The sequence below is a fragment of the Somniosus microcephalus genome, chromosome 10 (assembly GCF_052327205.1).
Source record: "Somniosus microcephalus isolate GS21.2 chromosome 10, FLI_Smic_1.0, whole genome shotgun sequence".
Classification (NCBI taxonomy): domain Eukaryota; kingdom Metazoa; phylum Chordata; class Chondrichthyes; order Squaliformes; family Somniosidae; genus Somniosus; species Somniosus microcephalus.
Window position 1 is genome coordinate 236,887,708 of NC_140996.1, and position 14,778 is coordinate 236,902,485.

The following is a 14,778-nucleotide window of genomic DNA, read 5'->3' on the forward strand; positions in this document are numbered from 1 at the left end:
ACGGGGCAGTGAGCACAGAGGGTGATGGGTGAACGGGACTGGGTGTGAGTTAGGACACGGGGCAGTGAGCACAGGGGGTGATGGGTGAACGGGACTGGGTGTGAGTTAGGACACGGGGCAGTGAGCACAGGGGGTGATGGGTGAACGGGACTCGGTGCGGTTTAGGACACGGGGCAGTGAGCACAGCGGGTGATGGGTGAACGGGACTGGGTGTGAGTTAGGACACGGGGCAGTGAGCACATGGGTCGATGGGTGAACGGGACTGGGTGTGAGTTAGGACACGGGGCAGTGAGCACAGGGGTGATGGGTGAACGGGACTGGGTGTGAGTTAGGACACGGGGCAGTGAGCACAGGGGGTGATGGGTGAACGGGACTGGGTGTGAGTTAGGACACGGGGCAGTGAGCACAGGGGGTGATGGGTGAACGGGACTGGGTGTGAGTTAGGACACGGGGCAATGAGCACAGGGGGTGATGGGTGAACGGGACTGAGTGTGAGTTAGGACACGGGGCAGTGAGCACAGGGGGTGATGGGTGAACGGGACTCGGTGCGGGTTAGGACACGGGGCAGTGAGCACAGGGGGTGATGGGTGAACGGGACTCGGTGCGGGTTAGGACACGGGGCAGTGAGCACAGGGGGCGATGGGTGAACGGGACTGGGTGAGAGTTAGGACACGGGGCAGTGAGCACAGCGGGTGATGGGTGAACGGGACTGGGTGCGAGTTAGGAGACGGGGCAGTGAGCACGGGGTGATGGGTGAACGGGACTGGGTGTGAGTTAGGACACGGGGCAGTGAGCACAGGGGGTGATGGGTGAACGGGACTGGGTGTGAGTTAGGACACGGGGCAGTGAGCACAGGGGGTGATGGGTGAACGGGACTGGGTGTGAGTTAGGACACGGGGCAGTGAGCACAGGGGGTGATGCGTGAACGGGACTGGGTGTGAGTTAGGACACGGGGCAGTGAGCACAGGGGGTGATGGGTGAACGGGACTGGGTGTGAGTTAGGACACGGGGCAGTGAGCACAGGGGTGATGGGTGAACGGGACTGGGTGTGAGTTAGGACACGGGGCAGTGAGCACGGGGTGATGGGTGGACGGGACTGGGTGTGAGTTAGGACACGGGGCAGTGAGCACAGGGGGTGATGGGTGAACGGGACTGGGTGTGAGTTAGGACACGGGGCAGTGAGCACACGGGGTGATGGGTGAACGGGACTGGGTGTGAGTTAGGACACGGGGCAGTGAGCACAGGGGGTGATGGGTGAACGGGACTGGGTGCGAGTTAGGACACGGGGCAGTGAGCACAGGGGGTGATGGGTGAACGGGACTGGGTGCGAGTTAGGACACGGGGCAGTGAGCACAGGGGGTGATGGGTGAACGGGACTGGGTGTGAGTTAGGACACGGGGCAGTGAGCACAGGGGGTGATGGGTGAACGGGACTGGGTGCGAGTTAGGACACGGGGCAGTGAGCATGGGGGGTGATGGGTGAACGGGACTGGGTGTGAGTTAGGACACGGGGCAGTGAGCACAGGGGGTGATGGGTGAACGGGACTGGGTGTGAGTTAGGACACGGGGCAGTGAACACAGGGGGTGATGGGTGAACGGGACTGGGTGTGAGTTAGGACACGGGCCAGTGAGCACAGGGGGTGATGGGCGAACGGGACTCGGTGCGGGTTAGGACACGGGGCAGTGAGCACGGGGTGATGGGTGAACGGGACTGGGTGTGAGTTAGGACACGGGGCAGTGAGCACAGGGGCTGATGGGTGAACAGGACTGGGTGTGAGTTAGGACACGGGGCAGTGAGCAAAGGGGTCAATGGGGGAACGGGACTGGGTGCGAGTTAGGACACGGGGCAGTGAGCACAGGGGTGATGGGTGAACGGGACTGGGTGTGAGTTAGGACACGGGGCAGTGAGCACAGGGGGTGATGGGTGAACGGGACTGGGTGAGAGTTAGGACACGGGGCAGTGAGCACAGGGGGTGATGGGTGAACGGGACTCGGTGCGGGTTAGGACACGGGGCAGTGAGCACAGGGGGCGATGGGTGAACGGGACTGGGTGTGAGTTAGGACACGGGCCAGTGAGCACAGGGGGTGATGGGCGAACGGGACTCGGTGCGGGTTAGGACACGGGGCAGTGAGCACGGGGTGATGGGTGAACGGGACTGGGTGTGAGTTAGGACACGGGGCAGTGAGCACAGGGGCTGATGGGTGAACAGGACTGGGTGTGAGTTAGGACACGGGGCAGTGAGCAAAGGGGTCGATGGGGGAACGGGACTGGGTGCGAGTTAGGACACGGGGCAGTGAGCACAGGGGTGATGGGTGAACGGGACTGGGTGTGAGTTAGGACACGGGGCAGTGAGCACAGGGGGTGATGGGTGAACGGGACTGGGTGAGAGTTAGGACACGGGGCAGTGAGCACAGGGGGTGATGGGTGAACGGGACTCGGTGCGGGTTAGGACACGGGGCAGTGAGCACAGGGGGCGATGGGTGAACGGGACTGGGTGTGAGTTAGGACATGGGGCAGTGAGCACAGGGGGTGATGGGTGAACGGGACTGGGTGTGAGTTAGGACACAGGGCAGTGAGCACAGGGGGTGATGGGTGAACGGGACTGGGTGCGAGTTAGGACACGGGGCAGTGAGCACAGGGGGTGATGGGTGAACGGGACTGGGTGTGAGTTAGGACACCGGGCAGTGAGCACAGGGGGTGATGGGTGAACGGGACTGGGTGTGAGTTAGGACACGGGGCAGTGAGCACAGGGGGTGATGGGTGAACGGGACTGGGTGTGAGTTAGGACACGGGGCAGTGAGCACAGGGGGTGATGGGTGAACGGGACTGGGTGTGAGTTAGGACACGGGGCAGTGAGCACAGGGGGTGATGGGTGAACGGGACTGGGTGTGAGTTAGGACACGGGGCAGTGAGCACAGGGGGTGATGGGTGAACGGGACTGGGTGTGAGTTAGGACACGGGGCAGTGAGCACAGGGGGTGATGGGTGAACGGGACTGGGTGCGAGTTAGGACACGGGGCAGTGAGCACAGGGGGTGATGGGTGAATGGGACTGGGTGTGAGTTAGGACACGGGGCAGTGAGCACAGGGGGTGATGGGTGAACGGGACTGGGTGTGAGTTAGGACACGGGGCAGTGAGCACAGGGGGTGATGGGTGAACGGGACTGGGTGCGAGTTAGGACACGGGGCAGTGAGCACAGGGGGTGATGGGTGAACGGGACTGAGTGCGAGTTAGGACACGGGGCAGTGAGCACAGGGGGTGATGGGTGAACGGGACTGGGTGCGAGTTACGACACAGGGCAGTGAGCACAGGGGGCGATGGGTGAACGGGACTGGGTGCGAGTTAGGACACGGGGCAGTGAGCCCAGGGGGTGATGGGTGAACGGGACTGGGTGCGAGTTAGGACACGGGGCAGCGAGCACAGGGGGTGATGGGTGAACGGGACTGGGTGTGAGTTAGGACACGGGGCAGTGAGCACAGGGGGTGATGGGTGAACGGGACTGGGTGTGAGTTAGGACACGGGGCAGTGAGCACAGGGGGTGATGGGTGAACGGGACTGGGTGTGAGTTAGGACACGGGGCAGTGAGCACGGGGTGATGGGTGAACGGGACTGGGTGTGAGTTAGGACACGGGGCAGTGAGCACAGGGGGTGATGGGTGAGCGGGACTGGGTGCGAGTTAGGACACGGGGCAGTGAGCACAGGGGGTGATGGGTGAACGGGACTGGGTGCGAGTTAGGACACAGGGCAGTGAGCACAGGGGGTGATGGGTGAACGGGACTGGGTGCGAGTTAGGACACGGGGCAGTGAGCACAGGGAGTGATGGGTGGACGGGACTGGGTGTGAGTTTGGACACGGGGCAGTGAGCACACGGGGTGATGGGTGAACGGGACTGGGTGCGAGTTAGGACACGGGGCAGCGAGCACAGGGGGTGATGGGTGAACGGGACTGGGTGCGAGTTAGGACACGGGGCAGCGAGCACAGGGGGTGATGGGTGAACGGGACTGGGTGTGAGTTAGGACACGGGGCAGCGAGCACAGGGGGTGATGGGTGAACGGGACTGGGTGTGAGTTCGGACACGGGGCAGTGAGCACGGGGAGTGATGGGTGAACGGGACTCGGTGTGAGTTAGGACACGGGGCAGTGAGCACAGGGGGTGATGGGTGAACGGGACTGGGTGTGAGTTAGGACACGGGGCAGTGAGCACAGGGGGTGATGGGTGAACGGGACTCGGTGTGAGTTAGGACACGGGGCAGTGAGCACAGGGGGTGATGGGTGAACGGGACTGGGTGTGAGTTAGGACACGGGGCAGTGAGCACAGGGGGTGATGGGTGAACGGGACTCGGTGTGAGTTAGGACACGGGGCAGTGAGCACAGGGGGTGATGGGTGAACGGGCCTGGGTGTGAGTTAGGACACGGGGCAGTGAGCACAGGGGGTGATGGGTGAACGGGACTGGGTGTGAGTTAGGACACGGGGCAGTGAGCACAGGGGGTGATGGGTGAACGGGACTGAGTGTGAGTTAGGACACGGGGCAGTGAGCACAGGGGGTGATGGGTGAACGGGACTGGGTGTGAGTTAGGACACGGGGCAGTGAGCACAGGGGGTGATGGGTGAACGGGACTGGGTGTGAGTTAGGACACGGGGCAGTGAGCACAGGTGGTGATGGGCGAACGGGACTCGGTGCGGGTTAGGACACGGGGCAGTGAGCACAGGGGGTGATGGGTGAACGGGACTGGGTGCGAGTTAGGACACGGGGCAGTGAGCACAGGGGCTGATGGGTGAACGGGACTTGATGCGAGTTAGGACACGGGGCAGTGAGCACAGGGGGTGATGGGTGAACGGGACTGGGTGTGAGTTAGGACACGGGGCAGTGAGCACAGGGGGTGATGGGTGAACGGGACTGGGTGTGAGTTAGGACACGGGGCAGTGAGCACAGGGGGTGATGGGTGAACGGGACTGGGTGTGAGTTAGGACACGGGGCAGTGAGCACAGGGGGTGATGGGTGAACGGGACTGGGTGTGAGTTAGGACACGGGGCAGTGAGCACAGGGGGTGATGGGTGAACGGGACTGGGTGTGAGTTAGGACACGGGGCAGTGAACACAGGGGGTGATGGGTGAACGGGACTGGGTGTGAGTTAGGACACGGGCCAGTGAGCACAGGGGGTGATGGGCGAACGGGACTCGGTGCGGGTTAGGACACGGGGCAGTGAGCACGGGGTGATGGGTGAACGGGACTGGGTGTGAGTTAGGACACGGGGCAGTGAGCACAGGGGCTGATGGGTGAACAGGACTGGGTGTGAGTTAGGACACGGGGCAGTGAGCAAAGGGGTCAATGGGGGAACGGGACTGGGTGCGAGTTAGGACACGGGGCAGTGAGCACAGGGGTGATGGGTGAACGGGACTGGGTGTGAGTTAGGACACGGGGCAGTGAGCACAGGGGGTGATGGGTGAACGGGACTGGGTGAGAGTTAGGACACGGGGCAGTGAGCACAGGGGGTGATGGGTGAACGGGACTCGGTGCGGGTTAGGACACGGGGCAGTGAGCACAGGGGGCGATGGGTGAACGGGACTGGGTGTGAGTTAGGACACGGGCCAGTGAGCACAGGGGGTGATGGGCGAACGGGACTCGGTGCGGGTTAGGACACGGGGCAGTGAGCACGGGGTGATGGGTGAACGGGACTGGGTGTGAGTTAGGACACGGGGCAGTGAGCACAGGGGCTGATGGGTGAACAGGACTGGGTGTGAGTTAGGACACGGGGCAGTGAGCAAAGGGGTCGATGGGGGAACGGGACTGGGTGCGAGTTAGGACACGGGGCAGTGAGCACAGGGGTGATGGGTGAACGGGACTGGGTGTGAGTTAGGACACGGGGCAGTGAGCACAGAGGGTGATGGGTGAACGGGACTGGGTGAGAGTTAGGACACGGGGCAGTGAGCACAGGGGGTGATGGGTGAACGGGACTCGGTGCGGGTTAGGACACGGGGCAGTGAGCACAGGGGGCGATGGGTGAACGGGACTGGGTGTGAGTTAGGACATGGGGCAGTGAGCACAGGGGGTGATGGGTGAACGGGACTGGGTGTGAGTTAGGACACAGGGCAGTGAGCACAGGGGGTGATGGGTGAACGGGACTGGGTGCGAGTTAGGACACGGGGCAGTGAGCACAGGGGGTGATGGGTGAACGGGACTGGGTGTGAGTTAGGACACCGGGCAGTGAGCACAGGGGGTGATGGGTGAACGGGACTGGGTGTGAGTTAGGACACGGGGCAGTGAGCACAGGGGGTGATGGGTGAACGGGACTGGGTGTGAGTTAGGACACGGGGCAGTGAGCACAGGGGGTGATGGGTGAACGGGACTGGGTGTGAGTTAGGACACGGGGCAGTGAGCACAGGGGGTGATGGGTGAACGGGACTGGGTGTGAGTTAGGACACGGGGCAGTGAGCACAGGGGGTGATGGGTGAACGGGACTGGGTGTGAGTTAGGACACGGGGCAGTGAGCACAGGGGGTGATGGGTGAACGGGACTGGGTGCGAGTTAGGACACGGGGCAGTGAGCACAGGGGGTGATGGGTGAATGGGACTGGGTGTGAGTTAGGACACGGGGCAGTGAGCACAGGGGGTGATGGGTGAACGGGACTGGGTGTGAGTTAGGACACGGGGCAGTGAGCACAGGGGGTGATGGGTGAACGGGACTGGGTGCGAGTTAGGACACGGGGCAGTGAGCACAGGGGGTGATGGGTGAACGGGACTGAGTGCGAGTTAGGACACGGGGCAGTGAGCACAGGGGGTGATGGGTGAACGGGACTGGGTGCGAGTTACGACACAGGGCAGTGAGCACAGGGGGCGATGGGTGAACGGGACTGGGTGCGAGTTAGGACACGGGGCAGTGAGCCCAGGGGGTGATGGGTGAACGGGACTGGGTGCGAGTTAGGACACGGGGCAGCGAGCACAGGGGGTGATGGGTGAACGGGACTGGGTGTGAGTTAGGACACGGGGCAGTGAGCACAGGGGGTGATGGGTGAACGGGACTGGGTGTGAGTTAGGACACGGGGCAGTGAGCACAGGGGGTGATGGGTGAACGGGACTGGGTGTGAGTTAGGACACGGGGCAGTGAGCACGGGGTGATGGGTGAACGGGACTGGGTGTGAGTTAGGACACGGGGCAGTGAGCACAGGGGGTGATGGGTGAGCGGGACTGGGTGCGAGTTAGGACACGGGGCAGTGAGCACAGGGGGTGATGGGTGAACGGGACTGGGTGCGAGTTAGGACACAGGGCAGTGAGCACAGGGGGTGATGGGTGAACGGGACTGGGTGCGAGTTAGGACACGGGGCAGTGAGCACAGGGAGTGATGGGTGGACGGGACTGGGTGTGAGTTAGGACACGGGGCAGTGAGCACACGGGGTGATGGGTGAACGGGACTGGGTGCGAGTTAGGACACGGGGCAGCGAGCACAGGGGGTGATGGGTGAACGGGACTGGGTGCGAGTTAGGACACGGGGCAGCGAGCACAGGGGGTGATGGGTGAACGGGACTGGGTGTGAGTTAGGACACGGGGCAGCGAGCACAGGGGGTGATGGGTGAACGGGACTGGGTGTGAGTTCGGACACGGGGCAGTGAGCACGGGGAGTGATGGGTGAACGGGACTCGGTGTGAGTTAGGACACGGGGCAGTGAGCACAGGGGGTGATGGGTGAACGGGACTGGGTGTGAGTTAGGACACGGGGCAGTGAGCACAGGGGGTGATGGGTGAACGGGACTCGGTGTGAGTTAGGACACGGGGCAGTGAGCACAGGGGGTGATGGGTGAACGGGCCTGGGTGTGAGTTAGGACACGGGGCAGTGAGCACAGGGGGTGATGGGTGAACGGGACTGGGTGTGAGTTAGGACACGGGGCAGTGAGCACAGGGGGTGATGGGTGAACGGGACTGAGTGTGAGTTAGGACACGGGGCAGTGAGCACAGGGGGTGATGGGTGAACGGGACTGGGTGTGAGTTAGGACACGGGGCAGTGAGCACAGGGGGTGATGGGTGAACGGGACTGGGTGTGAGTTAGGACACGGGGCAGTGAGCACAGGTGGTGATGGGCGAACGGGACTCGGTGCGGGTTAGGACACGGGGCAGTGAGCACAGGGGGTGATGGGTGAACGGGACTGGGTGCGAGTTAGGACACGGGGCAGTGAGCACAGGGGCTGATGGGTGAACGGGACTTGATGCGAGTTAGGACACGGGGCAGTGAGCACAGGGGGTGATGGGTGAACGGGACTGGGTGTGAGTTAGGACACGGGGCAGTGAGCACAGGGGGTGATGGGTGAACGGGACTGGGTGTGTGTTAGGACACGGGGCAGTGAGCACGGGGTGATGGGTGAACGGGACTGGGTGTGAGTTCGGACACGGGGCAGTGAGCACAGGGGGTGATGGGTGAACGGGACTGGGTGTGGGTTAGGACACGGGGCAGTGAGCACAGGGGCTGATGGGTGAACGGGACTTGATGCGAGTTAGGACACGGGGCAGTGAGCACAGGGGGTGATGGGTGAACGGGACTGGGTGTGTGTTAGGACACGGGGCAGTGAGCACGGGGTGATGGGTGAACGGGACTGGGTGTGAGTTGGGACACGGGGCAGTGAGCACAGGGGGTGATGGGTGAACGGGACTGGGTGTGAGTTAGGACACGGGGCAGTGAGCACAGGGGGTGATGGGTGGACGGGACTGGGTGCGAGTTAGGACACGGGGCAGTGAGCACAGGGGGTGATGGGTGAACGGGACTGGGTGTGAGTTAGGACACGGGGCAGTGAGCACAGGGGGTGATGGGTGAACGGGACTGGGTGTGAGTTAGGACACGGGGCAGTGAGCACAGGGGGTGATGGGTGGACGGGACTGGGTGTGTGTTAGGACACGGGGCAGTGAGCACAGGGGGTGATGGGTGGACGGGACTGGGTGTGTGTTAGGACACGGGGCAGCAGAGTGTTCAATGAGCTCAAGTTCTTGGAAGGTGGGAGGCCGGCCAGGAGTGCGTTGGAATAGTTGAGTCCGGAGGTAACAAAGACACAGATGAGGGTTTCATCAGCAGAAGAGCCGAGGCAGGGTCGGAGTTGGGCGAGGTTACGGAGATGGAAGTCGGCGGTCTGGGCGATGGCGAGGATACGGGGTCAGAAATTTAGTTCGGGGTGAATTAGGACGCTCAAGCTGTGAGCTGTCTGGTTCAGCCTGAGACAGGGGCCAGGGAGGTGCTGCATTCTGGAGGTGGTAAAATCAGGTGTTACTGAGGCTGTACCAGGACAAACATCAAGTTACTGTAAATCCCTGTTTCTGGCCCGATATTGGAAGGAGTTGGCTGGGGCTTCAGCCATACCCCAACATGGCATTAACACTGCCAAGGGGAGAATACGGTGCAGGGGTCACTGTGGAATACAGGAGCAGGCCATTCAGCCCCTCCAACCTGTGCCACTCATTCTATTAGATCATTGGCTGATCTGCATCTCAACTCCACTTCCCCACCTTTGTGCCATATCCCTCGATACCCTTACCCAACATAAATCAATTGATCGGGCAGCATCTGTAGTGAAAGACAGTTAACGTTTCAGGTCGATGACCCTTTGTCAGAACGGTTCGAACGAAAGGTCATCGACCTGAACCGTTAACTCTGTTTCTCTCTCCACGGATGTTGCCTGACCTGCTGAGTATTTCCAGCATTTTCTGTTTTTATTTCAGATTTCCAGCATCCGCTGTATTGTGCTTTTGTATTAAAAATCAATCGATTTCAGTCTTGAAAGCTCCAACTGACCCCCAGCCTCAGCAGCTTTTTTGGGGGGGGGGGCGGGGGGGAGATTTTCAGATTTCCACCACCCTTTGTGATGAAATGCTTCCTGACATCCCCCCTGAGCATAAGAATTAGGAGCAGGAGTCGGCCACTCGGCCCCTCGAGCCTGCTCCGCCATTCAATAAGATCATGGCTGATCTTCAACCTCATCTTCACTTTCCCGCCCGATCCCCATATCCCTTGATTCCCTGGCCTGGCTCTAGTATTAAGATTGTGCCCCCTTGTCCTGGATATTAGCAACTTCAATAAAAGCATTGCAACAAAGGTCCAAAGTGTTACTTGGGGCTTTTTCCCGCGTTACCTTTTGAAGGTTTCGTCTGGGTTTCTCTCGCACTCGCTGGGTTCCAGCACCGCCTGTACCGACACCTCCCGCAGCTTCTCCTGGTAACCCTGCACCAACGGGCACCTCTTAATCTGACCCACCAGGCTCAGGACAAAGGCCCTGACCGACAGCGTCCGCACGTCCTGAGCCTGGCAGAAGTGGTGCCCCACGGCCCTGGTGGACAGGTCAAATCTCTGGCCGTGCTCCGACATCGGCCAGAGCACCTCGCTGCACAGGGCTGTCTTGCCGCTGCCCGGACCCCCGGTGACCAGCACGCCGCTGCTGCGGCTGCTCGGGCAGCAGTCCAGGCAGTGTTGCAGTTTGCGCAGGGCCCATTCCCGGCAGTAGAAGCGCTTCCTCTGCAGTAGGCTCTGAGTCATCTCTCAATCCTTTCCACGCTCCCACTGCTGCAGCTCACGCATGCTGGACTCCGAGACGGGTGTGGCTGTGCCTGTGCCAAGCGATCCGAGCGGGTATCCCCTGCGACTGGCTGGCTCGCAGCAGCAGCGCTCGCATGTCACGGCATGTGAAAACCTGCGGAGAGAGAGAGAGAAGACATGAGTCAGACAGAGAAAGGAAGACTTGCATTTCTCTATAGCACCTCTCACATCCTCAGGACGTCGCAAAACGCTTTACAGCCAATGAAGTACGTTTTGAAGTGTAGTCACTGTTGTCGTCGTCTTCTTCTTAGGCAGTCCCTCGGAACCAGGGATGACTCGCTTCCACACTAAAAATGAGTTCTCAGGTGACTGATGAGTCCAAGGTGAGGCCTACAGTCTCTGTCACTGTCATAATGTGGGAAACGCAGCAGCCAATTTGCAAACAGCAAGCTCGCACAAACAGCAATGTGATAATGACCAGATAATCTGTTTTAGTGATGGTGGTTGAGGGATAAATATGGCCAGGACACTGGGGAGAACTATCCTGCTCTTTTTCCAATAGTGCTGTGGGATCTTTTACATCCACCCGAGAGAGTAGACGGGGCCTCGGTTTAACGTCTCATCTGAAAGACGGCACCTCCGACAGTGCAGCGCTCCCTCAGTACTGCCCCTCCGACAGTGCAATGCCCCCTCAATACTGCCCCTCCGACAGTACAGCGCTCCCTCAGTACTGCCCCTCCAACAGTGTGGCGCTCCCTCAGTACTGCCCCTCTGACAGTGCAGTGCTCCCTCAGTACTGCCCCTCCGACAGTGTAGCGCTCCCTCAGTACTGTCCCTCCGACAGTGCAGCGCTCCCTCAGTACTGTCCCTCCGACAGTGCAGCGCTCCCTCAGTACTGCCCCTCCGACAGTGCGGCGCTCCCTCAGTACCGCCCCTCCGACAGTGTAGCGCTCCCTCAGTACCGCCCCTCCGACAGTGCAGTGCTCCCTCAGTACTGCCCCTCCTACAGTGCGGCGCTCCCTCAGTACTGCCCCTCCGACAGTGCAGCACTCCCTCAGTACTGCCCCTCCGACAGTGCAGCGTGCTCTCAGTACTGCCCCTCCGACAGTGCAGCGCTCCCTCAGTACTGCCCCTCCGACAGTGCAGCGCTCCCTCAGTACTGCCCCTCCGATAGTGCAGCTCTCCCTCAGTACTGCCCCTCCGATAGTGCAGCGCGCTCTCAGTACTGCCCCTCCGACAGTGCAGCACACTCTCAGTACTGCATTGGGATTGTAGCCTGGATTTTTGTGCTCAAGTCTCTGGAGTGGGACTTGAACCCATGACTTTCTGACTCAGAGACGAAGGTGCTGCCCAGTGACAGGTGGCAGCAGAGGAGTGAAAGGAACCACGGTAAGAGCAATCGCCAACAACAAAAAGCTCAGCGCTGTCGTGATGGCCTAGTGTGGTACCGAGCAAGGAAGGCCCCAAGTTTGATCCCCCGTCAGTGCTGATTTAGAATCTGTTGGAACTACAATTGGCCTCTGAGCCCGTGGACGAGAGAGGGCAACCATGGGAGGCATCACAGCCCATTCCATCCCCAACTACACTAACAATGGGCACAGCCTATGTAAACATGTCACACTGCAATAGTGCTACAGCACCATCACTGGAAGGCGGGTGTAATTACACCATGACAAGTTTCCAATATAGATGGGGACAAAAGAATATATAATGGAAATATAAAAATATAAGGACAGAATGTATGACTTTGAAATGAATTACATTAGGATACTCTGGTCTAATTATTCCCTCGCCCTCAAACCCCCAACTCACTGTAAGACAAGTGCAATGAGAAGATGTACTCGTGACCTATTAAAAGTCTTGCTAATCGCGTGCATTTCCTGTAAGTTATCACACTCACCCCCCGCCCGTCGCGCTCGTCTTCCGCCCGTCGCGCTCGCCCCCCGCCCTCGCCCCCTGCCCTTCGCGCTCGCCCCCTTGCCCGTTGCGCTCGCCCCCCCCGCCCGTCGCACTCGCTCCCCCGCCCGTCGCGCTCGTCCCCTTGCCCGTCACGCTTGACCCCGCCCGTCACGCTCGTCCCCCCGCCCGTCACGCTCGCCCCCTGTCCGCGCTTCACGTTTGCCCACCCGCCCGTTGCACTCACCCCCCACCCTCGCCCCCCGCCCGTCGTGTTCGCCCCCCGCCCGTCACGTCGCCCCCCCCGCCCGTCGCGCTCGCCCCCGCGCTCCCCACCGCCCGTCGCGCTCGCCCCCCGCCCGTCGCGCTCGCCCCCCCCGCCCGTCGCGCTCGCCCCCGCCCGTCGCGCTCGCCCCCCACACTACCCCCCGCCCGTCACACTCAACCCCCCGCCCGTCACACTCACCCCCCCGCCCGTCACACTCACCCCCCCTGCCCGTCACACTACCCCCCGCCCGTCACACTCTCCCCCTGCCCGTCACACTCTCCCCCTGCCCGTCACACTCACCCCCTGCCCGTCACACTCTCCCCCTGCCCGTCACACTCTCCCCCTGCCCGTCACACTCTCCCCCTGCCCGTCACACTCACCCCCTGCCCGTCACACTCACCCCCTGCCCGTCACACTCTCCCCCTGCCCGTCACACTCTCCCCCTGCCCGTCACACTCACCCCCTGCCCGTCACACTCTCCCCCTGCCCGTCACTCTCCCCCTGCCCGTCACACTCTCCCCCTGCCCGTCACACTCTCCCCCTGCCCGTCACACTCTCCCCCTGCCCGTCACACTCTCCCCCTGCCCGTCACACTCTCCCCCTGCCCGTCACACTCTCCCCCTGCCCGTCACACTCTCCCCCTGCCCGTCACACTCTCCCCCTGCCCGTCACACTCTCCCCCTGCCCGTCACACTCTCCCCCTGTCCGTCACACTCTCCGCCTGCCCGTCACACTCTCCCCCTGCCCGTCACACTCTCCCCCTGCCCGTCACACTCTCCCCCTGCCCGTCACACTCTCCCCCTGCCCGTCACACTCACCCCCTGCCCGTCACACTCTCCCCCTGCCCGTCACACTCTCCCCCTGCCCGTCACACTCTCCCCCCGCCCGTCACACTCTCCCCCCGCCCGTCACACTCTCCCCCCGCCCGTCACACTCTCCCCCCGCCCGTCACACTCTCCCCCCGCCCGTCACACTCTCCCCCTGCCCGTCACACTCTCCCCCTGCCCGTCACACTCTCCCCCTGCCCGTCACACTCACCCCCTGCCCGTCACACTCTCCCCCTGCCCGTCACACTCTCCCCCTGCCCGTCACACTCACCCCCTGCCCGTCACACTCTCCCCCTGCCCGTCACTCTCCCCCTGCCCGTCACACTCTCCCCCTGCCCGTCACACTCTCCCCCTGCCCGTCACACTCTCCCCCTGCCCGTCACACTCTCCCCCTGCCCGTCACACTCTCCCCCTGCCCGTCACACTCTCCCCCTGCCCGTCACACTCTCCCCCTGCCCGTCACACTCTCCCCCTGTCCGTCACACTCTCCGCCTGCCCGTCACACTCTCCCCCTGCCCGTCACACTCTCCCCCTGCCCGTCACACTCTCCCCCTGCCCGTCACACTCTCCCCCTGCCCGTCACACTCACCCCCTGCCCGTCACACTCTCCCCCCGCCCGTCACACTCTCCCCCCGCCCGTCACACTCTCCCCCCGCCCGTCACACTCTCCCCCCGCCCGTCACACTCTCCCCCCGCCCGTCACACTCTCCCCCTGCCCGTCACACTCTCCCCCCGCCCGTCACACTCTCCCCCCGCCCGTCACACTCTCCCCCTGCCCGTCACACTCTCCCCCTGCCCGTCACACTCACCATCACTCTCCGATCTGCCGTGAGAAATGCCAGAGGAGATCCGCTAATTTGAAAAAGAGAAACTGCGCAGTCTGGAAATCTAACAGAATATTCTGGAGACAGACAGAAAGCCCAGCATCATCGGTGCGCACCTTTCCTCGCCTGAAGGACTGACTCTCAGTAGATTAAAGCTCCACAGATTCTGCCTCACTCCCTGTCCATCCACATTCTTGCAAAGGTCACTGGGCAGTGACCGGGAGCAGGAACGCTGGCTGATTTCCTCCCTCCATCGCTCGGGGGAGTGAGGCCCAGCCCAGTGTCGGTATTAGTGCTCAGGCTGGGCACAGACTGGCAACAGAACCTGCCAGACTCGGGGTCTGTCTCGCTCAGTGTGACTGCATCTGACCAACTGAGCCATCACTGAAAAATAATGAGGAAAAGTGACTCATTAAAATCCACCGAACTAAAGCGTCTGCAACTTCAGCATGGGGCTG

General features: G+C 62.0%; 1 protein-coding gene across 2 annotated transcripts in view; it reads right to left on the reverse strand.

Annotated features, from left to right (window-relative positions):
* LOC147112195 (uncharacterized) overlaps positions 1–14,778 on the reverse strand; it is a 75,413-nt gene that overhangs the window by 44,220 nt on the left and 16,415 nt on the right. For both annotated transcript variants that reach the window (XM_085999845.1, XM_085999846.1), the window contains exon 2: positions 10,105–10,659. In XM_085999845.1, coding sequence (XP_085855971.1) covers positions 10,105–10,505 — 401 coding nt within the window. In that variant the 5' untranslated portion in view covers positions 10,506–10,659. The remainder of the gene's footprint in view (positions 1–10,104; positions 10,660–14,778) is intronic.